General features: G+C 35.1%; 1 protein-coding gene across 8 annotated transcripts in view; it reads right to left on the reverse strand.

Moving 5' to 3' along the window:
* dpf1 (double PHD fingers 1) overlaps positions 1 to 26,304 on the reverse strand; it is a 64,855-nt gene that overhangs the window by 9,266 nt on the left and 29,285 nt on the right. For 7 of the 8 annotated variants that reach the window (XM_058744457.1, XM_058744455.1, XM_058744456.1 and 4 more), the window contains 4 exons: positions 25,415 to 25,542; positions 21,099 to 21,188; positions 19,489 to 19,567; positions 17,886 to 18,017 (listed from right to left, as the gene is read on the reverse strand). In XM_058744457.1, the coding sequence (XP_058600440.1) occupies positions 17,886 to 18,017; positions 19,489 to 19,567; positions 21,099 to 21,188; positions 25,415 to 25,542 (429 nt within the window). Of the gene's footprint in view, positions 1 to 17,454; positions 18,018 to 19,488; positions 19,568 to 21,098; positions 21,189 to 25,414; positions 25,543 to 26,304 lie in introns of those variants that run through there. The other variant, XM_058744462.1, reaches the window with a different exon arrangement.

The following is a 26,304-nucleotide window of genomic DNA, read 5'->3' on the forward strand; positions in this document are numbered from 1 at the left end:
CTGCTAATATGCATGTGTTCAAATCTAGTGTAAATCTAGCACATCTACGACACTTGAGCACAGTGCTTCAAGAGCCTTTAAAGAAAATCTCTTTCTACAGTTGCTATTTCCCTGAGAGCTGATCTGAAATCAAGACAGCCAATCAGACTGGAGCTTGCTGTTTTTGTGTGTATCCAGATGGTCAGTCGATGGTTCATTGGCCTGAAGCTGAGACTAGCATACAGCGAGCAACCAGTTCACACTTGCCATGCCACTCACTTTAATAATCAGTGGGTAAAAATAGTAAAAGCTAGTTTAAATAGAGAACAAGAGGTTGGGATGCAAATTATAAGGATAATTACTGAAAGCTGGGCAGTTCACCGAAAATAAGGAACCAAAGACTCAAAGGTTAGCTTCACATTCACACTGCATAATTAGAGCATAAAAACTGGTGAAGGAGTGAACTGCACTCCAGAAAGCAGCGCTACAATCTGTTCTACACAAATATTGGCTGCAGAATATGACATGAGGGTGAATAAATAATGACTGAATTTTCATTTTGGGGTAAACTATTCCTTTTTGTAAAGAAAATTACAAAAGGAGGAATCTGACAGCATTGTTTAATATTGCTAAGATGCTATTATAGTTTTTACTAATATTTTGAATTAGTTTTCATTTTCATCCAAACTTATATTTCATTTAATACTGATATAATAATAATAATAACTATTATTCCAGTTCATGTTAAATTGTATTTCTAACCCTGATTGACAATACTGTGGCAAAGATTATTCTATGAAAAGTTATGAAAAACATGCAAGTATCGACTAATATAGAATGTAAAAAGTGGTAACCTGTGAATATTCCTTTTTTTTTTAAACAAAAACCTGATTTAACCCATTAAAATTAGTTTTCAGCTAGGTTTTATTTTCTTCAGTGATGTTAAATAATATTTGTGGCTTGAATAAAACCCCTTATTTTAGACATTACAATTTGTATGTGCATTTTGATTTCTTATTGTTTTTAAAAGGAGAATTAAAAAGTTATGAGAAGAAATCTATTATTTTGTCTTTTTTGCCCGTCTCAAAGACGGCTGTGCTCACAAGTCCCTGAGGAGCGCACGCATACACAAACACACATCTCCATCTGAACACACTCTCCTGCTCTCTCACATGTACTAAACACAAACAACATGTATGTATAAAATAAAGGCTTGAATAAAAGATCTGAAAGAGCAGAGAGTGAATCAGCAGTTTCTGGCATGAGCGCAGGGCTGCCCCGTAGCCTGCCTGACTCTAGCAAAAGCCTATCAATGATTAAAAGCCTGCAGTTGTGTTTAAGGTGTAGTGTTCGGATGTCAGCCACAGGCAATCAATCCTGCTTTCTCGAACATGTGCGCACACATACACACACACACACACACACACACACACATTCACACAAAAAAGAGATGGGAGGAGAGAGAGAAGCAGACAGATGCTCTGTTCCAAAATCTAGTGAGCTGCCTCCATAGGCGGCATGTTAAGGCATCATAAGGCGTGATCCCCACACAAAGCCTGTTCCAAAAGGTAGGAAGCTTAATGATGCCCTCTAAGATACCTCATACCTCATTTCAGCCACATGTTTCCTTTGTGGAAAAGGAAGACAAAATTACTTAGACAAAATTCACTCATTTAGAACGTCAAAAAAACCTTGTGTAATTATTATGCAGTATAATATATATATACATATATATATATATATATATATATATATAGATAGATTAGTTATTATGCAGTATAATATAGATAGATAGATAGATAGATAGATAGATAGATAGATAGATAGATAGATAGATAGATAGATAGATAGATAGATAGATAGATAGATAGATAGATAGATCAATATACAATTAACTACATTTAATCAAAATAATTTACCATACGTACGACCACTAAAGTTACTGATGTCTATTGTGATATCTACAATAAAAAAAATAGATCTCAAGAGATGATTGATCTAAAATAAATTTAATTCCATATAAAACTTTTTATGTACAAATATTTAATTCAATAATAATTATTTTATATTTAAATATACTTAGAATTATCATTGTTGTTATTAATATAATAATTATACATTGTATTTATATATAGGAATTTAAATTTGGTTCAATATGAAAGTTATATTTCAATAACACCTTATTATTTACATATACTTTATAATATGCTTTATAATAATAATAATGCAATACATGTTATTTATTGTTAATATAATATATAATTAACATATATATATATATATATATATATATATATATATATATATATATATATATGATAATTATTAAACAGTGAATTTATATGTGTGCTTGTTTGTTTATTCATTCATTCATTCATTTATTTAGGTGATAAAAATTAAGATGATAAATTCTATATGAAACTTATATTTTTAATTCAATAATAATAATAATAACAATAATAATACTTTGTGCTTGTAAATATTCTTTTATTACTATTTTTGCTATTATTATTATTATATTATTATTACCTTTTTAAATTTTTAATTTTACATTGTATTTATAGGAATTAAAAATTATAATAAAATAAAATAATAATTATAATTCATTCATTCAGAAACAATAACACATTATTTACATATACTTTATAATAATAATAATAATAATAATAATAATAGACTATTTTTATTAATAGTCTGTTAAATAACTTTTAATTAAGGCATTATAAGATGCCTATATGAAGTCTTGTTTCATTAGCTTAGTATCATGCTAACGCCAAACTCTATTGAAGTTGTGTCAAGTCTCCCATGCAGAGCTGCTGCCTATGAAGAGTTTTCCAAATCAGTCACTTTTGAGTTTCCATGACAGTTAGGAAGCTGCTTTTCTAGAAGACATCTGTCTATGCACACAGCAGACAGCGAGGCAGCACACTAGGTATTGGAACAAAGCCCTATATTAACACAAAAAAGAAGATGTGAAGAACAGAGAGATGAGTCAAGCCAAAAGAAAAACATCGATAGATAGTTTTGGAGACAGACGCAGGAGTTTCTTTGCCATGCCTTCCTACCTCCCTAAATCTTTCCCAATGCAGCATTTGGCCAATTACGAGGAGAATGCAGGCAGAACAGCACACTTCACAGCTTTCAAGTGTGTCTGCAGCCCCATGGGAATACAAAGACAGAGATAGGAAGAGGAATCCTCAAATACCTCCCTCCCTTATCATTTCTCGCTCTCTCCGCACCCCTCACTTCTCCAAATGATCCTATAGTGACACCATTCTATTTTAGCAAGATCACACATCTCTAATTAGGACACAATTGGCTGGGAGAGAAAGCAGCTCAAAGCAACAGCTCCACAGAAAGTTCTCACAAGCACCTGTTGGTCACACATCCCAAAACACTTGAGGCAATCAAACTAGAATCACGCAAAAGCATTTTAGCAGCATCTCTCACACTAATAAAGATGATTCCACATGCCTGATCTGACGTGTACTTCGCTGTTACTGTGAAATAAGGGTTAGATTAAAGCTTAAGGAGAAAGACAGATGCAATTTTAGGAAGTCAAGCAGTGCATGAGTCACTGATGGAGCGCAATATCATTCTGCACCATTTTTGATTTGTCCTTCAGTTTCTAACAAAATATATGTACATAAAAACATAAACATGTCAAAAGAAAAGCATTTATTTTGAATTTCACATCTTTTGTCACATTAGAAATGTGTTTACTGTCACTTTTGATCAGTTGAATGAATCTTTGCAACTTCTGCATGGTAGTGTTCACATAAAAATATTAAGCAGTATAAACTGATTTTAATATTGATAATTATAATAAATGTTTATTGAGGAAAAAAACATCTTGCAGTGATTTCTTGCTTCTTGCAGTGATTCAGCTTGCATGAGAATAAATTACATTCTAAAATATATTAAAATAGAAGTTATTTTAAATTGTAATATTTTAAAATAGTACAATAGTTCTTTCTGGTTCTCAAATCTGATTGGCTGAGAGCCTGAGAGCATGCGATATTCTAGTGATAACAGAACTCCAACTGTTTAACTGTTTGTATCGCTCCACTTGCAGTATTTCTCACAGTGAGTGTCATGACGGTCGTCAAAAATCCAATATAATTTTATAAATAATACTGTTTTTGTGTCATGGAATGTATTTTTAAGAGTTTTATTGGCGAGAATGTAATTTTTTTAGACTTCAAATATGCGGTTTGTTAATTAACATCTATTTGAACATTTGCTTCAATGTTTTTGAAGATGTGAGCTCCAGAGCATCACCGGCCGTTCAGCACTCATAAATACACCAAGAGCGCATCACCTTGGCCAGATCTTCTGGAATTGGCCGCTGGCTCTGATGTCTCTATAGTGCTTAAACATGAGATATAATTTGTTTTGGGTAAATCTAATGGGTAGTCTTTGGTCTCATTAATCTATAATTTGTTCCAGAGCAAATCGTTTTGGCTGAGGGCAAAATTTCGTCACATTATATTTTATATCACTTTAATGCTGTATATCAGAGCGCTGCCTTTGTACTTTTGACTGAATTGTCTAGCAATTTTTATGATGACTGTTGTTTATTAAATATTATTTTTCAATAAATAATATTTTATATAAATAATAGTAGTATTTAAAGGTGCTGTATGTAGGATTTTGACTCTACTAAAGCATAAAAATACCATAATATGTTTGCAGATATTTAAGAAACATGCTAAGTTAACGTACTTGTTTATCTGAAAAACAATGCTACAGTCAGTTATTCTCCTTTGAAAATGTGCATTCCGGCCCGGAATGTCTGTGTTTGTTATGGTTTGTGAAACCCGCCCACTGCCAGTTTACCCAATTGTATTTTGGCATCCCGGGTTGCCAGTTGGCGTAAAACACAACGTATTTAATTTCATTCATCGGCATGTGCTCTCGTTCCTGTTGGTGTCGTTAATCTGGCAACCTGCTTGTGCGTCAAGTCTGAGGAGGAGGGGCCGGGTGAAAAAAAACGTCTCCAATATTTCGAATTTGGACTGCAATACCTATTTCAACCACTGGGTGTCAATCCTACATACAGCACCTTTAATAATAGTATTTAGTATTGAGAAACTGTGTGAGGTTCGTGATGGTGATTTTAGTTACATTGTTCCGCCATTAGATGGTGACAAGAGACTTTTATTATGAGTGAGAATTTTTTATTGAAAGAGAAGAGAGGTTATAAACAAGGAAGTTATTTTTACTTTTATAAACAAGGAAGTTATTTTTACTAAACAGCAGCTTATAAGATGCAGCCAACAAATGCACTGAGCAGTGCTGTCATCTGAAATCACCCTTGAAAGATAGTTTGACAAAGATATTGCTTTTCTCAGCGGACATACAAATTAATGTTTTATTGTGAATATGAGATTGATCTGAAGAATGAATGCTGTATCAGATGCAGGTAATCACACTTGCTCAGTCAATACAATAAGCTTTTAATGAAGTAACTCAACGTTCCTTCGTTACTAGTTTTGACGTGACGTTTTCTATTTATTAGCAATGGCTTGGGCTCAGCTGTTAAACTGTCAAACTGGGATCTGAATCCATGGCGGAAGGAAGTAGTTCTGAATAAAAAGAGGGTTTTTAAATACATTCCGTTGTTGTCTCTTATTTTTATGTACACACTTGTGCCGTCAAACTGTTGTATAAATGCAATATCACACTCATAGCCATGCAAGATGGCTGTATATCAGCACACTGTGATTACCTACAGCCAAATCACAGCCATGCTGATATACAGCCATATCACACTGCTACTCGTGTGATACTGCTCATATATCATATGCTAAATTATTTTCTGTTGTAACGACAGTCATATTTACCCAAAATACTCCTTTATCATGTGCCTTATACTGCGGAAAACCTTACACAATAGCGTATCCTGAACCAAACTAGCTTTAAAATAGGACATAAGAGGCACCTCATTAAGTTTTGCTGCAGTGTGGATGGATTTTACACAAACAAATGACACATTCCACATACAAACCCCCTCCCGAGCTCAGCTTTATTACTGCTGCATCTTTGCCTAATCAGTTTTTGAGGTTGCCCGCATGCTGCACCCCACTTCTTGACCATGACAAATGGGGCGGACTTCTGCTTTTAATAACCCCCTTCATCACACTACCACAGACACAGACACACACATACACATGTCCATGTATGCATACACATAAACAAACAGCATTTGTATAATTTGGTTAGGAATACAACCAGACAAGTATCAATCATAAACTCAATATATTGGCCAGAACAATTCATTTGTTGATATTTGGCCATTTTGAGATTATTACCATCAAATGACATAAAATGAGTTTTGTTGGTATAAATGAATGTATTCAGCTGATGTTAAATAATATTTTTGACTTCAATAAAATCATTTAATTTAGATGTTACCACTGTTAGTTTACTATGTTTTTCTGTAACCAATGTGTACAATATTTTAGGAATTGAAATAATTATTAATATAATATAATATAATATAATATAATATAATATAATATAATATAATATAATATAATATAATATAATATAATATAATATAATATATAATATAATATTGGTTTGATCAAAATATTGTGAAATATTATCACAATTTAAAGTAACTGTTTTCTATCTGTATTTCAGCACAAAATGCATAAATAGAAGGCATTTTAGTGTTGTATAGGCCTCAATTGTTTGTCCAGTCAGTGGCTGAGTTGCATAACAGACCTTAAACAGAATGACATTGTGAAAGGAGAGGAGGATCAGCTTTTGGTGCATAATAAAACCTGATCTATGGTTGCGGTGCAGTCAGTCTGACGTGCACACACACACACAATCCAATGCTGTGAGAACCATGGTGACACAGAGCTCTAGTATGGAGTATGGAGCAGCAGATACACACAGAGTATCCTGCAGCCCAAAACACTGAATTAATGCCACGATCACACCATTCTTTGAATGTGTTCACAAAAGCAAAACTACTTTCCAGCACAAAAAGGAATAGAATAACACAAACAACACACACCAGCACCAGCATAATGAACCTTCACACCGTAATCCTTCACACAAGACAACATTCTCAGAAATTTACTGTGTATGCAAGCGGGAAAAACACACTCCAGTGAGACTTTTCCACTCTCCAACTTTCAGAGAACAGATGAAAACTATAAACATTTGAAAATCAATATTTCCACTGCACAACTCAGGGATTGTGAATCCAGTACAACCTCATGCAATATATATTATACTTATGATAGTCCATGATACCCCTGATGCTGAATGATTTTTGTACTCTCTGTCCCTATATACAGTATCTCATAGAAGTGAGTATACCCCTCACATTTTTGTAAATATTTTATTATATCTTTTCATGTGACAACACTGAAGAAATGACACTTTGCTACAATGTAAAGTAGTGAGTGTACAGCTTGTATAACAGTGTAAATTTGCTGTCCCCTCAAAATAACTCAACACAGCCATTAATGTCTAAACCGCTGGCCACAAAAGTGAGTACACCCCTAAGTGAAAATGTCCAAATTGGGCCCAATATTTTGTCAATATTTTGTGTGGCCACCATTATTTTCCAGCACTGCCTTAACCCTCTTGGGCATGGAGTTCACCAGAGCTTTACAGGTTGCCACTGGAGTCCTCTTCCACTCCTTCATGACGACATCACGGAGCTGGTGGATGTTAGAGACCTTGCACTCCTCCACCTTCCGTTTGAGGATGTTCCACAGATGCTCAATAGGGTTTAGGTCTGGAGACATGCTTGGCCAGTCCATCACCTTTACCCTCAGCTTATTTAGCAAGGCAGTGGTTGTCTTGGAGGTGTGTTTGGGATCGTTATCATGTTGGAATACTGCCCTGCGGCCCAGGCTCCAAAGGGAGGGGATCATGCTCTGCTTCAGTATGTCACAGTTCATGTTGGCATTCATGGTTCCCTCAATGAACTGTAGCTCCCCAGTGCCGGCAGCACTCATGCAGCCCCAGACCATGACACTCCCACCACCATGTTTGACTGTAGGCAAGACACACTTGTCTTTGTACTCCTCACCTGGTTTCCACCACACATGCTTGACACCATCTGAACCAAGTTTATCTTGGTCTTATCTGACCACAGGACATAGTTCAGTCTTCAGCAAACTGTTTGCGGGCTTTCTTGTGCATCATCTTTAGAAGAGGCTTCCTTCTGGGACAACAGCCATGCAGACCAATTTGATGCAGTGTGCGGCGTATGGTCTGAGCACTGACAGGCTGACCCCCCACCCCTTCAACCTCTGCAGCAATGCTGGCAGCACTCATACGTCTATTTCCCAAACACAACATCTGAATATGACGCTGAGCACGTGCACTCAACTTCTTTGGTCGACCATGGCGAGGCCTGTTCTGAGTGGAACCTGTCCTGTTAAACCGCTGTATGGTCTTGCAGCTCAGTTTCAGAATTTTGGCAATCTTCTTATAGCCTACGCCATCTTTATGTAGAGCAACAATTCTTTTTTTCAGATCCTCAGAGAGTTCTTTGCCATGAGGTGCCATGTTGAACTTCCAGTGACCAGTATGAGAGAGTGAGAGTGATAACACCAAATTTAACACACCTGCTCACCATTCACACATGAGACCTTGTAACACTAACGAGTCACATGACACCAGGGAGAGAAAATGGCTAACTGGGCCCAATTTGGACATTTTCACTTAGGGGTGTACTCACTTTTGTGGCCAGCGGTTTAGACATTAATGACTGTGTGTTGAGTTATTTTGAGGGGACAGCAAATTTACACTGTTATACAAGCTGCACACTCACTACTTTACATTGTAGCAAAGTGTAATTTTTTCAGTGTTGTCACATGAAAAGTTATAATAAAATATTTACAAAAATGTGAGGGGTGTACTCACTTCTGTGAGATACTGTATATATTATACATGTCCTTAGATAAATGTATGTTTATAAAGAATGCGAATGAGAGGTCAGGGGTGCAATAAGTTGTTTTTAGGGAGCATATGCAGAATTTGATTCTGTGCCTCCCATCTGGTTAAACTGAGGATATTGCAGTGCTATAATAACAAATGCTATGTATATGCGCATGTCATTTGCAAGGTTAGGTCAATTACTAGAAGTAAAAGCATGCATAAAATATTTCCCAGTGCACAATAGAAAATATCATGTTTTTTATTATATTTTAAAAATAATAAAATGAAATGAAAAAAATATATATAAAATGAAGATAATAATGTATGTGGTAATAATAATTTTTTTAATACTATGAATAATAATATATGTATTTAGGTGTACACCTTGTATACTGTATACATAGTGTGTGCAAGTGAGATACCCTTATAAAATACTTTATATAGTTTATATACATATATATATAAACTGTTAAATTGCTAAAAAAAAAAATGTTTAAATCATTCATTCATTAAAAGTGAAGTGATTAACTCAATAGAAGATGTAATTTTTTTTTAGTTTCTGGTACTAAACTTTTTATCTGAGCATTTTACATGTACATGTGAGAAAGAAAGTGAAGAAAAGAAAGAGCAAAGAAAATGAGAGAAAGGATGGCGTGGTGAGAGTCTAAATTATCCTAAGGAGGCAGTCTAGCCAAACAGCCCTCGGCCCTCTTCTTAATACAGAATAGCAAATGAGGCAGAACGCAGTATAACTCAACACTACTGTCTGCCCTCATATACATGCCAAATCATAAAGAGAATTCAGCAAGTCTCTCTCTTTCTCTTTCTTTCCATCTCTCTCTCACTCTCTGATTTAATGAACCTCCCTCCCCTCCATCCTCAAACCTAGAGAAACTCCAAACTCCACTGCCTCTCTCTCTCCCTCCCTGCTCTCGATGTACATATAACAACCTATTCTTTAAAGCGGGAGTCTGGCTGGCCAGTCTCCATGGCAACACCATCGCTAGGCAACGGCCACTGCTCTTCCTGCTTTGTTGCGGAGCAGACAGAAGTGCAGCTGTGGCAGGTACGGCCGAGGCCTAGCAGAGCGTGGAGTGCAGACAGGTAAACTCACACAGACAAGTATACTTTTGAGTCTAGTGTATAATTATACTTTTCTTGAGTCATTTTTATGTAATGCATTACCAAAGTCTTCATAATGCATCATAATGCACATAATACAGCATTACAGGTTTTCACAAGCAACTGTAAAGGCTGTTTTAATACATTAAAATAGTTGCCTCTTCCAATTTAAAGATTATAATGCATAAAACTAATTATGTTTTTAATTTATAATGCTCTTGAATGTACAAAATTGCTGTTTTCTGAATGCATGCTCTTTGTTTTATTGTTAAATATTTTATTTATTTTTGTCTTTATTCAAAATGGAGTAATGTTCTTCTTTCCTTTCTGCTAATGTTACTTTATCTGTGGATTATTAATGTTAACCAAAGGCCAAATAAATACATGAAATTATAATGTATTATAACTGAGGGTATTATACAATATATATATATATATATATATATATATATATATATATATATATATATATATATATATAATTATGTTTTCTAATGCATGTTTTATTATGCATTAACATATCTATCTATCTATCTATCTATCTATCTATCTATCTATCTATCTATCTATCTATCTATCTATCTATCTATCTATCTATCTTACCTATCTCTCTCTCTCTCTCTCTATTTATATATATATATATATATATATATATATATATACTGTATATATAAATTTAAGTTGAAACAAAAGAAAATTATTTAAAACAAAAACTGAAAAAGAAATGAAACAAATGGTAATATTACAAATGAAACAATAACAATAAAAATGACAAAATTACTAAAAATAAAAATTTAATAATGAAAATACAATATAAATGAAAGTAATAATAATGTTTATATATAATAGTATAACCAATATAGGAAAAATATTCCCACTCACTCTTTACAATCTCGACCTATGTATACAGACTTGATATAAAACATTTATATAGTATATAAACATATGTAAAAAGATTTATATAAACATATATAAACAGATTTATATACAAACATATGCATAGACTTGATTTTAAAATGTGTTTAATTATCTAGTATTGTTTAAAGGCTCTTTGAGGCATAATGCTATTAATTATTGCTTTGTTTTAACCAGGATAGCATGATTTTTGCCATCCGTTTATTGCAACTGACTGTTGTGCTGCTGCTGATAAGTTCAGCCTCCTCTCATTCCCAGGTGTGCTGATATGCCATTATTATTTGTGCCGTGATTCAGCCTCACAATCACGATTCCTCTCGTACAAACAGCATGAGGGAATTCATCTGAAGCAGGGAGTCATTCTGAGCTTTCAGAGCAGTTTGCTTACCAGCCATAATCACCGCAATTGTTCATAAAAAAAGAGTATGTGATTACTCAGATGCTTGTGTATGTGTTACATGTAGAGGAGAAAAATAAAAGCAGGGAGTGGGGAAGAGGGGGAAAAAAATAAAAATTTAGGAATGAATGCAGAAAGTAAACAAACAGACAGTCAGAAAGAAAGACAGATCAAATCTGACCTTCAACGCAATGAAAAACATCAATCCCCCCACCACCATACAAAAAAAAAAAAACCCTGCTACCCTTTCAACTGTCCTCCTGCTGATCGCGTGTCTTCATAAATCTCTGAATCTCAATGTACACTCTAACTAGTTTGTCTAATTTATTCATAAACATTTTCACCACATCTCAAATGATGTATTTTGTTTAATAATGGTGATGGAAATATCATTTTAAACATTTCTTGAATTAAATGTACCAATCTTTTTGTCTCACAAAAGTAGCTAAAAATAAATCTGAAACTACTAAAAAATGTTTGTTAAATAAATAAAATAAAATCAATATTACATAAAACTTTAACATTAGATAAAATGTGTTAAAATATAAGTTTAAGTAGAAGCACTAAAAAGGAAATAAGTAAAAACTAAAACTGGACTAAAATGGAAATAAAAAATAATTAGAATAATAAGAAAAAAGAAAAGAAAAAAGTAATGAAAATAAAATGACTAAAAATGAAAAGACTATTTTAAAATTTTAATAAAAGCAATATTATTACATATATAACACTGATGTAAAATAAATGTAAAAATCTGTACCTGTAGTTGATGAAACACACACTAAGCATTTCTGTGTTGTGTCAATTAACAGTATAATCTTGGATAATATTTGCTGTACTTTCATTTTAATTTTACACAGTATTACTTGTATAATTTATTCAAATTAAATGACAGTTGTATACTGTGGAGTTGTATACAGAGGTGCTGTAAAATTACACTGATCATCTTCTAAATCTACAGAACAACTGTTATGCTGAGATGTCCACAGTACTGTGCTGGCTTTAGCTTCCCAGCATGCACTAGGGCATAAATAAATGATGTTGTTGAATTTTTAACTATTTGTTGGGCAATTCGGCTGTTGCTGTCATTGTATTCACATTAGCTTACTTGTTTTGTAATGTTCAGGGTTTATTTTGATTGTCACCATGTGCAACAGTATTTCTCAAAACTCATTATTTCCCTTTCTGTTCATACAAGATTATGTTATTTCTGTACTTTAACATTCCATATTGTCAAATATAATATAAACTGCGAGAGTTAAGAGCTAATAATAATGTCTGGCTTCTTGTCTCTATGTAAAACAATTATACTGGATGGGAGAAAATTAATTAAAAGTTAAGAACTTCTCGGCTAAAGGGAATGTTAATTATCATAATGAAAAATAACACAACTATTTATACTATTATCTCACAATGCACCGTAGTTATCTTTTTTCCACAGCATTTTGTCATGTTAGGATAGAAAATGGCACTGATTTTACTTTAAAATTCAGAAAATTATGGTTCAATCTTTGTAAAATCCTGATGTTTTTTAAGAGAGTGGGTGCAGAGAGTGTGTATGTGTGTGTGTGTGCGAACATGTGGGGGAGGATTTTAACTAGAACTCCCAAATCCAATTTTCAGGTGCACATCTAGAGGGTCGACCTCAAATGCAAACAGCAATCCCCCCGCCATCTAGCCCTCTACCCTTTTCCCTTCACATTGACACCAGACAGCACCCCTCCCCCCAAACCCTGCTGGACAGCCCCCAAAACCCCCTCCGTCACACCAGCAGCACCACAACACTATATGAAAAAGAATATGAGCAGGCATGAATTTTAATGCAGTCGCTCATCTCAGCCAAGCAGCCTCACTTCTGCAGTGGAAATAAATAAAGAGGGGGAAAAATACAGAGAACTGATAGATGAATCTTAAATCAAAAGGAGATAGAGTGAAAAGCATAGGCAGAAAGACAAGGGTGATGGGGAAAAAGAGAGAAAGCGAGAAAGGGATGGCAAAGGAGTAGAAAGGAGAAAGACGGAGAGCGAGAATGAGAGGTGAAATCTCATCTCTTGGCTGAATAATCTGTCATTCATCAAACCGATAGAACAGAGAGGTAGAACAGCCGTAAAACCAAATAAAGGCAGAAGATGGGAATTTCGGATTTGGTCTGGCTCCAATTCTCCATCTTGAGTTGGATGGCTCTAGCTATCATGCCTACATCTACATCTTTCTCTTTTGGTCTAAATATTGCATGAATAATGCATGGGCCTAGGTTTCATTAAAACCTCTCTTATTAATAATATTGCTTGTGGTGGAGTAGAGGCATACAGGATGTGTGTGTGTGTGTGTGTGTGTGTGTAATGAGAAAACGTACCATCCTGCAAAATCCTGCAAAATTTAACCAATAATATTCAGCGCTAACCAGCTTTGGAATCAAAAAGCCAGTGGCGGTAAGAGGTAAACAGAGCGATGGGCAGGCCATTTCAGCCAAGCACTCAGCCAGATAACTCTGGGAGGCAAATGGCCATGATTTCACAAGGACACTGCAACGAGGTCACTGTTACCTCGTCTTTGACAGGAAAAAAGGATATAGACTAAACACAACAAAGCCATAAACAAGAAGTGGAAGATCTCGATACTGATACATGACTTCAGCATGATACAGTGTGCACTGCAATGCAAAAGAAAAGCATTTTCCTAATCAGTATTTTTGTCTTTTTGTACCAGTAAAAATATCAAAACTAAAAATTCATGAAAGAAGATCAGTTTTACTTAAAGCGGCAAAACTGTGTAAGACTTATTTTCAGGTGCATCTCAAAGAATTAGAATATCGTGAAAAAGTTCATTTTTTATTGTAACATTTCAAAAAGTGAAACTTTCATATATTCTAGATTCATTACAATTAAAGTAAAACATTTCAAAAGTTTTTTTTTGTTTTTTTTTTAATTTTGATGATTAGAGCTTACAGTTCATGAAAGTCAAACATCCAGTATCTCAAAATATTAGAATATTTCCTAAGATCAATAAAAAAAAAGGATTTGCCAAACAGAAAAGTTCAAGTTCTTTAAAGTATGTTCATTTATGCACTCAATACTTGGTCGGGGCTCCTTTAGCACAAACTCCCGCATCAGTGAGGTGTGGCATGGAAGAAATCAGCATGTGGCACTGCTGAGGCATTATTGAGACTTCAGCTCGTCTGTATTGTTGGATCGACTGTTTCTCAACTTTCTCTTGAATTCCAAATGGGGTTCAGGTCAGGCATGTTGGCTGGCCAATCAAGCACTGTAATATCATGGTCAGCAAACCACTTGGAAGTGGTTTTGGCAGTGTGGGCAGGTGCTAAAGTCCTGCTGGAAAAGGAAATCAGCATCTCCATAAAGCTTGTCAGCAGATGGAAGCATAAAGTGCTCCAAAATCTCCTGGTAGAAGGCTGCACTGACTTTGGACTTGATAAGACACAATGGAACAACACCAGCAGATGTCACGGCACCCAAATCATCACTGACTTCGGAAACTTCACACTGGACTTCAAGCAGCTTGGATTTCTGTGCCTCTCCAGTCTTCCTCCAGACTCCAGACCTTGATTTCCAAACAAAATGAAAAATTTACTTTCATCTGAAAAGAGGACTTTGGACCACTGAGCAACAGTCCAGTTCTTTTTCTCCGTAGCCCAGGTAAGATGCTTCTGACGTTGTCTCTGTTTCAGAAGTGGCTTGGTAGCCCTTTTCCTGAAGACGTCTGAGCGTAGTGACTCTAGATGCACTGACTCCAGCTTCAGTTCACTCAGTTCACTCCTTGTGAAGCTCTCCCAAGTGTATGAATCAGCTTTGCTTGCGCACCTTTTCCTACCCAGTTTCTTCATTCCGGTCAACTTTGTATTTAATATACTTTGATACATCACTCTGTGAACAGCCAGCCCTTTCAGTAATGACCTTCTGTCACTTACCCTCTTTGTGGAGGGTGTCTTCTGGACCATTGCCAAGTCAGTAGTCTTCCCCATTATTGTGGTTTCAAAGAACAAGAGATACCCCAAATTTATACTGTAGGGAATATTTTGAGATACTGGATTTTTGACTTTCATGAGCTGTAAGCTCTAATCATAAAAATTAAAACAAAAAAACTTTTCAAATGTTTTACTTTACATGTAATGAATCTAGAATATATGAAAGTTTCACTTTTTGAAATAAGTTACAATAAAAAATGAACTTTTTCACGATATTCTAATTTTTTGAGATGCACCTGTATAATGTATTAAGCATAAACTGCCATTCAGAAGTTTGGGGTCAATACAAATTTTTTTAAAGGAAATAAATACTTTTATTCGGCAAGGACACATTAAACTGATCAAAAATGATAGTAAAATTCTATTTCAAATAATCTTTCTATTCATCAAAGAATCTTAAAAAAAAAAAGTATTACCATTTCCACAACGATATTAAGAAGCACAACTGTTTTCAAGATTGATAATAATAAATGTTTCTTCAGCAGCAAATCAGCATATTAGAATGATTTCTGAATGATCACGTGACACTGAAGACTGGAGTAATGATGCTGAAAATTCAGGAATAAATTAAATATATATATATATTATTTTAATATATATTCAAAACAATTATTTTAAATTGAAATAATACTCCACAATATTACAGTTTTTACGTTTTTTTTTTTTTATCAAATAAATGCAGTATTGGGAACATATTTCAGAAACACTGAAAAAGAAAATTTTACCTACCCCCAACTTTTGAACAGTAGTTGAACATATTGTGATGATTATTATTTTTATATTATAATATAACATTTCAATATAATACTTTTCATATATTTCAATATGATTGGTCTAAAATGTTTTTACCATAACACTGTGAAATAATGACTATTTGATCAATTCAATTAGAAAAGTTGTTTTTAATTATAGTAAAATATGTTGTTTTACTGTATTCTTGATTTCACTTTGGTGAGCAAACGAGACAAAAAATAAAATAAAATAAAATAAAGAAATTAAAATCTTACTGACCCCAAACTTTGAACAGCAGTGTAAATCTCACTGAATTCTGTTAGATTTATTCTTAAAATTGCCAATAAGGTAAAAAAAAAACAAAAAAACATTTAATTTAAGAAATGCTGTATATGACACATCAGGTAAATGTATCTTGTTGTCAGGACATTTGTACTGGAAAATGACAAAATACTGATTACAAAAACTGCAGTGTGGCTCCTTATAGTAATGCATGTGTGAGATGATTAATACCCTTTTCCACCAAAATGGTGCTGGTGCTCAGGGACGTCGCTCAGAACTGTACCACATTTTTACTTCAGAGCCAAATGATGAAATAACTGTTACTACATACCCAAGTCTTTTTTCAGACAGATTTTTGGCATATCGCATTCAAATCCATTTTACAGAGGCAAAAAACACACACATTAAATCCAGCGTTTTTAAAATGCATCTCAGTCCATTGGATTTCAAATCATTGTTATTTTTGTCATTGGCCGTTCTGTGCATGTAACATTTTTACATACAAGTCAGCAGTTTTGGACACAGTATATGCATGAATGTGTAAAACATGCCTTGTGACTTTAGCACCGTGGTAAGAAGTGAAGACATGAACAGAAGTAAAAAGTTCAATTTTCCATCGTGTTTTTCCACATTGCCAGCTATTCTTCGCTGTTCTATAAGAAAGTTTCTTGGCATCACGCTGACTCATTATATCATAACTATAGCAGCTGATGTGGATATGGATATTGACAACAGTGTCTCCACAAACGGATTCAAATTCATCACTTGCGAAATGACAGTACGATCACCGAATCCAAATCGGATTTGTGTGCAGTGTGAACACAAGCTTTGTTTAGAAGTCTTTTGTTTGTGGTAATTACCATAATTACAAGATGACAAGTCGCAGATTCTACTGTGTTAACGTCTTCAGAACCAGATATTCGTTTCTATGTGTCTATGGAAACCCACAGAATATAACGCCAAATGGATCCAGGCGTTGTTGTTGATGACAAAATACTTAATAACGATGTTAATTCACCACAAGAACAAAGAAAGAAGAAAACTGTTAATATTATAGGAGTTCAGTATAAAAAGAATAAAATTCATAGTAATCAATTCACACATATTTGTAAATAAAATCTTTTTATTTCAGACAGATGGGGAAAATAAAGTGGCTGGAGTAGCTGTGCAGCACAACAAAAGTAGGAACAAGAGGGCAGAACAGGGAGTCAACTGCTGCATTGCGCACTTCCAGTCAGCTCTGTTGATTAGAATGAACGATCTAGTTCGGTCATGAGTAGTTTTGTAAACTTTAAGTGAATGCCGCCCCTGGTTCCTGGCGATAATGGTGCCTGGTTTAAGACCAGCAGGATTATGAGGCCGAGTCAATTTGGTCCAGGCCAGAAGCACCTTTAATTCATTGGAAATGCGTGGAACAGGGCTAGATTGGACAGCGGCTCCAGCACCAGCACCGGGGTCAGTGGAAAAGGGGTATGAGAGTGGGTGAGTTGTGTTAGAATAGTGGTACTCTGTGGGTTGTGGTATGAGTGTGTAATCCATGGCTGAGGCTGATGCTGGGCTCACGTTTGTGGTTGTTCTTGCGCTGGAAGGGCAGTGTGTGCCGTTCGGAGTCTTCCTCACCCTCCTCGTCTGCCAGGTGTGTGTGAGTGTAATGGTAACTCAAACCTGGACGGTTCTTGTAGCGCTTCCCACAAACTATACACAAAGAAACACACAAGGAAATAAAAAGAGTTGAATTGTTTCATTTGTAGTTTGGTTAATCTTGTCATAAATAAATAAATAAATAATTTTACAATAGAATAAATACAGTTAATTTTATTTTAATTCAAGAATTAAAATTATTTGTAAATATTATATTGTATAGCTATTAGCAAATAGCTAATAGCTATTACATGAGTGTTGCTGTTGTTATTATTATTAATAATATTAATATTAATATTAATATTCATAATAATAATAACACTGTTATTGTTAATATTTACTATCAATCACTATTTTAATCAATTTAATTTTAAAATGTAATAATTACAATTATATTTTAATTAATTATTAATAATACCTCATTTTAATAAGTATTATATTGTATAGTAGTAATTATTATTATTAATAATAAGTATTATAATAATAAGTATTAATAATATTATTAATAATATTAAGTAATTTTGATTAATTTATTGTATATAATTTAAGAATTCAAATTCATTTGAATTTAATTAGTGCTGTCAAACAATTAATCGTGATTAATCGCATCAAAATAAAGGTTTTGTTTACATAATACTGTATGTGTGTGTAATAGTGTACTGTGTATATTTATTATATATATATATATATATATATAAACACACACACACATACAGTATATATTTGGAAAATATTTACATGTATAAGTTTATATTCATATAATTTAGATTATATATAAATACATTTACATAACATATTTTTCTTAAATATATACATGCATGTGTGTGTATTTATACATAATAAATATACAGAGTACACACACGTATATTATGTAAACAAAACCTTTAATTTTGGATGAGATTAATCGCGCTTAATCGCTTGACAGCACTAATTTAAATTTAATATATATATATATATATATATATATATATATATATATATATATATATATATATATATATATATATATATATATATATATATATATATATATATATATATATATAGTATTGTATTTGTAAAATACTAGTTAATATATACATATTATTAGTAGTAGTATTTTTAATTATACTGTTATTGTTAATATTTACTCTCAATCATTATTTTAATTAAATTAATTTTAACAATTTAACAATTAAAATTTATTACATTTTAATTTAATTAAATCAAATTAATTTATAATTAAAAGTATTATATCTGTATAATAATATTTAGTAAATAAATATTTTATCTATTCGCATTCATGTATATAAACATTTCCACCATTGTTGCCCATGAGAACAGCAGGGAATGTTGTCACACTATGCAAGATAACTCGACACAATGAAACTTGACATTAAATGTCCCATTATCAGGAGAACTGCATGTTTATATGGCTATATGGTTCTCTGTTACTAGTTCTACTATTCCTTTCCCCATGCTGTGTTTAATAATGAATGTAGAAATCTATTCTGCGTTCTTTTGTTTATTTGCGCATGATACTCACTGTCACACACATATGGCTTGTCTCGATCCTCTAAGGATGCTGGTTCCTGTCTCTTTCTCATCCCCCCAACACCACATGCCTGGACACATCAAAAATCGCATGTAAACACACACAGATTAATTTACAGTTGGCAACCAGTCTATTTTACACAGGTGCAGCTAGAGAAGCATTGTTATTTTGGCCTGGCGGAGCCCCCGTCCCACTTCCTCCTTCAAGCTTCAAGCAAATCCTCTTACACAGCATTAATTACACCTAGCACACAATTATCACAGCATCTCTTCCACACACTGCCGGATAACTATGTGGGGTGTGAGAGATCTTAGAGGAAGTAGTGTGCCCCAATTAACAGCACAGAAGGTGAGAGATTCTAGGGACTGAATCGAAGACATTCTGTTTGTTATCCTTGTTTGTAATTCTGCTCGACTTGACTACTAAAACTTGCATGCATTTCTGTCAGGGTTGTGCACCATACATTGTCCTGTAAATTACATTTGATTTCACATGTAGGTAGAATAAAAAAATAAAAAAAATAAAAAAATAATTTAATTTGGTTAATTTAATATTTTACCATCAACAAGTATACATTTCTGTTTTAACGAAATTTAAGAATTTTGCCTCCAGTTTCTGCATAGATATGTATTATCATGTAAATTTGTGTCAAATTCATCATATACAATATTTAAATCCACATGCCTCATCTTATTTCACTTGTGAACCTTGTATCTCAACAAAAACAGCAATTTTGTAAAGTCTTCTTTCTTCAGGCTGTGGTTATTTCATGCCTTGAATGCATTTCTGTACAGAACCACTTACGATTCCAGCCTTTCATGTATGTGTGGTTATAATTACCAATGAACTTAGCCCTGTTTTCAGTGTGCTATCACACATCAGGTGTTGTCTTTAAAGTGGTATTAAAGGAGGTTTTTCACGGCTGTTCGGAAGGAGCTGCTTTGAATCAACACAAAGCCAGTGGAACGCAATGATGAAAGCTACGCAGGGATCAAACCTGGAGATGTGCTAAACAGCCATAATGGATCAATGGCTGATGAGCTACAATGGCCTGCTTTGTTCAGACAGCAGCCTTGAAGAAACAGGAATCTTAGATTAAACAAAAGAACCTGCAGGGCTCACTGCAAACCTGTGAGATATTAATACAAAACCTTGGGTTGCGGGTCTAATTGCTACCAAGAGCAGAGGTTCTCAACTGGTCAGTTGCAACCCAAAAAACGATATCAGGTTTGTTCTGACAGCAGGAAACAAAACAATACTGAATGTAAATAATAAAATGCTTCTGACCATATAATACTGCATAGTTACAAGAGCAAAATCACTTATCACCTTCTAAAAGATTAGCAGAAATACATCTAGTCAAACTCTAGAAAATCCATCTATTCACATCAAAAACATTAAAGGTACACAAAATTATGACCCAGGCCCATATACTTTTGGCTCAGCACTTGATTGCCAATGTTGAGATGTATTTTGAAGCAAAACCAGTTGAGTCTTGTGAGTAATCAGCCTACAAAACTGTATGATTCACTCTAGTATCAGTATGATTCATACTAATTAATTAGTGACTGCAGAACATGTTATTGCTGCATGTGTTTTACCCGTCCTTTGGTGCGATTCTTGCGTTTGGGAACATCCTCCTCCATCTCATCCATGTCCAACTCGTGAGGAAAATCTCCCACCAGCAGCTTCTGTGACCACAAGGAAAGACCAGCACATATGAGTCAGCTGTACTGTATGAACAATACTAGAATGTCAAACAAGCTGGTGCAGGAAAGATGAGTGAGAGAATAGCAGACCATAAGAAAAACCATATGGAAAAATATTCTTTATATTAGTTCACTGTAAACATTAGCTTGTAATGGTATTAAGTAATTCATGCAGGTTTACAATGCAGACAAAGGGTTAGAGTTGCTTGAATAAACACAAAAAAACTTAAGGGTCTAGTTGCAACAGTCTTTTGAACATTTAGATTAGTTGTTATATAACGGTGAATAAAGATAAATTTCAGGTATCATTAATGTGCATCATGGAGTGAGTTGGATGGCAAAAGTTTTAGGGTAAATAAATACCTAGGGTTATGAGTTTGATCAGATTATTAACACTGTGTCTACACTGGATACGAACAGTGTGACACAACATGCCAAAAGCAAATAGAGCCCATTAAAATTAGTAATGCAGTGCAGTGTCAATGACGAGATGATAAGCAGCCAAAAGTAAACCCTTTTTCAGATGTATTGCACCCACTTGCTGTATTTCCAAAAATGGGACAAATGTATTTGGAACATTCACTTTGGTGCATCTTGTGTAGACAGTCTCAAGCTGTTGTGTCTCGACATGACGCGACTACTGTCATGTCCGATGTTGTCAGGGTATAACCCTAAGTATGAGAAATACTATAGGTGCTGTCACATTTACCAATGTTTGGTGAATTTTCGTAGGTGAAATCCAGCCATTTCAAAAAGATTTCAGAAAGATTAAGTTAGTCACGCAAATTCGCTGCATTGACCATCAGAAATCTGCTTAGTTTGTGACTTCAGTGTGAGTTGTGCTTCTTGCATTGCAACAGTATTTGTGATGTATGAACTTCGTTATTGGATTTCAATTGAAGTATATTGGGGCCTTGGCTGTTTTTGTTCGAAATTATGTCACACAAGTTAATTCTTCGATTTCACTTATATCGGAGTGTTAGCCGTTTTTGTTCTCCAGTGTGTTCATGTTTGTACTTGTGTCTGCACCGAAGAAGATTTCCATAACAAATAAAGAGAAGCCACAAACCACACCAACCTTTTATGCAAGCGATAACATAACAAGTGGGTATGGTTTGTGGCTTCGCTTTATTTGCACTGACCAACGGTGGTTTGAAAGTGTTTACTAGCCAGAGCAAACTTTCCTGGCAAGCTGTTTCAAAATCCTGAAAACAAACATCATTTTGGCCTGTTTTTATTTTTGTTTGAAATACAACCCGAATTCCGGAAATGTTGAGACGTTTTTTAAATTTGAATAAAATGAAAACTAAAAGACTTTCAAATCACATGAGCCAATATTTTATTCACAATAGAACATAGAGAACATAACAAATGGTTAAACTGAGAAATTGTACACTTTTATCCACTAAATGAGCTAATTTCAAATTTGATGCTACAGGTCTCAAAAATGTTGGCACGAGGGCAACAAAGGGCTGAAAAAGCAATAAATGTTGAAAATATTCAGCTGGGAGAACATCTACAAACTAATTAAGTTCATTGACATCAGGTCTGTAACATGATTAGCTATAAAAGGGATGTCTTAGAGAGGCAGAGTCTCTCAGAAGTAAAGATGGGCAGAGGCTCTCCAATCTGTGAAAGAGTGCGTAAAAAGATTGTGGAATACTTTAAAAACAACGTTCCTCAACATCAAATTGCAAAGGCTTTACAAATCTCATCATCTACTCTGCATAACATCATCAAAAGATTCAGAGAAACTGGAGAAATGCGTAAGGGACAAGGCCGAAGACCTTTGTTGGAAGCCCGTGGTCTTCGGGCCCTCATACGACATTGCATCACTCATCGGCATGATTCTGTCATTGACGTTACTAAATGGGCTCAGGAATACTTCCAGAAACGACTGTCAGTAAACACAATCCGCCGTGCCATCTGCAGATGCCAACTAAAGCTCTATCATGCAAAAAGGAAGCCGTATGTGAACATGGTCCAGAAGCGCCGTCGTGTCCTGTGGGCCAAGGCTCATTTAAAATGGACTGTTTCAAAGTGGAAAAGTGTTCTATGGTCGGATGAGGTGGTCCTATGGTCCCCTCCAGACGACGTGTATTTCAGCAGGACAATGCAAAACCACATACTGCAGCTATTACAACAGCATGGCTTCATAGTAGAAGAGTCCGGGTGCTGAATTGGCTTGCCTGCAGCCCAGACCTTTCACCTATAGAGAACATTTAGCGCATCATTAAACGAAAAATACGTCAAAGACGACCACGAACTCTTCAGCAGCTGGACACCTATATCAGGCAAGAATGGGACCAAATTCCAACACCAAAACTCCAGAAACTCATAGCCTCGATGCCCAGACGTCTTCAGACCATTTTGAAAAGAAGAGGAGATGCTACACCATGGTAAACTTGCCCCCGTCCCAACTATTTTGAGACCTGTAGCAGGCATCAAATTTGAAATGAGCTGATTTCTCAGTTTAAACATTTATGTTATCTATGTTCTATTGTGAATAAAATATCGGCTCATGTGGTTTGAAATTCTTTTAGTTTTCATTTTATTCAAATTTTTCAAAAAAACGTCCCAACATTTCCGGAATTCGGGTTGTATATCGGAGCCTTAGCTATTTTTGTTCGAAATGATGTCATTCTGTTTCTTTCTTTATAGGGATAGTTCCCCCAAAAATGAAAATTCTGTCATTAATTGCTCACCCTCATGTCGTTCCAAACCTGTAAGACCTTCATTCATCTTCGGAACACAAATTAAGATATTTTGGATGAAATCTGAGAGCTCTCTGATCCTCCATAGACAGCAAGGATATTACCACGATCAAGGCACAGAAACATAGTAAGGACATCGGTAAAATAGTCCATGTGACATCAGGGGTTCAACCGTAATTTTACAAAGGTACAAGAATACTTTTTGTGCACTAAGAAAACAATAATAACATAACTTATTCAGCAATTCTTCTCCCCGAGCTACCGTCTACTAACCCTTTAATTTCAATTGAAGTGTATCAGGGCATTAGCTGTTTTTGTCCAAAATAATATCACACCAGTTCGTTCTTCGATTTCGCTTAATGTACATCAGGGCTTTAGCTGTTGGCTGTTTTTGTTCGAAATGGTGTGACACCAGCTAGTTCTTCAGTTTCGCTGGAAGAATATTGTGGCCTTGCCAGGTTTTTTTTTTTTTTTCTACAAATGACATTACACCAGCTCGTTCTTCTGCTTGGTCATTACACCAGCTCATTCTTCTTACTTGAAGTTTATTGAGGCCTAAGCTGTTTTGTTGAAATGACGTCATACCAGTTTGTTCTTTTTTTGCTTGAAGTGTATCGGGACGTTAACTGTTTTTGTTCAAAATGACGTCACATCAGTTTGTTCTTTGACTTCACCTGAAGTTTATCGGGGTCTTAACTGTGATGATTACCTAGCAAGTGCACAACTGTAAGCGCACTCATAATATGTGGCTGTGGGAAGTGAACAGCGGTAGCAGAGAGGCGCACAGCTTTTTAACTCCTGCTGGGGCCTGAGGCGAAGCAAGCAGCAGGATCACAGGTCTGCTCCCAGGGGACGAAGCACTCTAAAGAGTGACTCTTAATTGAAGTGCTAATTGGTTAACTGTCCACCCCTGGGATAGATGTCATGTTGTGTGCAGAACAGTGAGGGTGGTGACACTAGTGACAGCTCCATCGACTGACAAGTGAGTTCATTAGGATCTATAAGCATTCACACGTCAACACGGTCAAATGTAAGTACCCGTAAACCCTGAGACGTTGAAAATGTGCAACCGCACTCTGCAAAATCAATACAACAACTTTGTCAAACGTACTGACATAGACACACACACAATAACAAAAATACACTTACAAACATACACACTTTGTGGTTAACAAGGAAGTCTGCCAGTGGGGGTGTGTCAGCCCTGCAGGGATTTGTGTTACTGCCAAAAACAGACACAAGTACTACAGAGAAATCAGAAGGGTAGAGAGAGGAAGGGAGAGGAAAACGGCAATAGAAAGCAGAAAGAAATGTTGAATGGAGTGGTGGGAAGAGCGTTTTGGGTACCAAAGACAACACATGGCGACAGTGTCTTAGTGTGTACTTCAGGGCAGAGTGTGTAAAAACCACTCTTTATTTAGTTAACTACTGAGTGTGTTGTGTCTACAAAACCATTCTAGGGGGAGCAAACCACAGCTGAGGAACCTTTCTTACCTGGCATTCACTCATGGGTTCCTCCTCCTTTGTTTCAACCTTCTTATCCAGCAGTTCTCCACTGAGGAGTGACTCCAGAACAGGACCCTCAGGAACACCCCCTTCCTTCTTTAGTGCTGCTTCATAGTCTGGAAACACACCGCAATTGTCACACCAAGGAATTTCTAGGCAACCCATAAAAGACTAGGCCAGACAGTGTTTCTGTCATTTGTTTGAAGTCTTAAAGTAAAGAAAACGTACAGAGATTGCATGTAAAACCATAAACAGTCTCACACAAAACCTGTAATTTGATGAGAAATTACACACTTGTAGAAGCCATATAGCAAAGCAATGAATCCAATAAAAACCACTATATATTTACAAGATTACCCTGTTGGAAAAAAACAAACAAAAAAAAACAGCATATGCTGGTTAGGTATGTTTTAAAGCATGGCAGCTGGTTATGAGCTGATCCTAAACTGGTCATAAGCTGGTCATAAGCAACAAGCTGCTGCTCAGGACCAGCTTATAATCAGATCAGGACCAGCTTAAACCAGCTCATGACCAACTATGGACCAGCTTAAACCAGCTCAAACCAGCTGCCATGCTTCAAAACATAACCATACTGTTTTTTTTTCAACAGGGTATACAAAACCATGTGTCCCAAAAAAGGGTGTATTAAATTAATCAAAAGTGGCTGTAAATACATTTATAATGTTACAAAAACGGTTTCCATAAAACTACTACACAGCACAACCAAAAAGCCATTTGACTGAATTCTAATAAATGCAAAATAATTACAATTCTCGGCCAAAACGCTATAGAATCTGTGTCGCTATAGAGTTAGAATCGGTAAATGCGGTTTACAGGTTTCATCATAGAAAGAGAAAGATGTCCACGAAATTATGCAC

The sequence above is a fragment of the Onychostoma macrolepis genome, chromosome 15 (genome assembly GCF_012432095.1).
Source record: "Onychostoma macrolepis isolate SWU-2019 chromosome 15, ASM1243209v1, whole genome shotgun sequence".
Classification (NCBI taxonomy): Eukaryota; Metazoa; Chordata; class Actinopteri; order Cypriniformes; family Cyprinidae; genus Onychostoma; species Onychostoma macrolepis.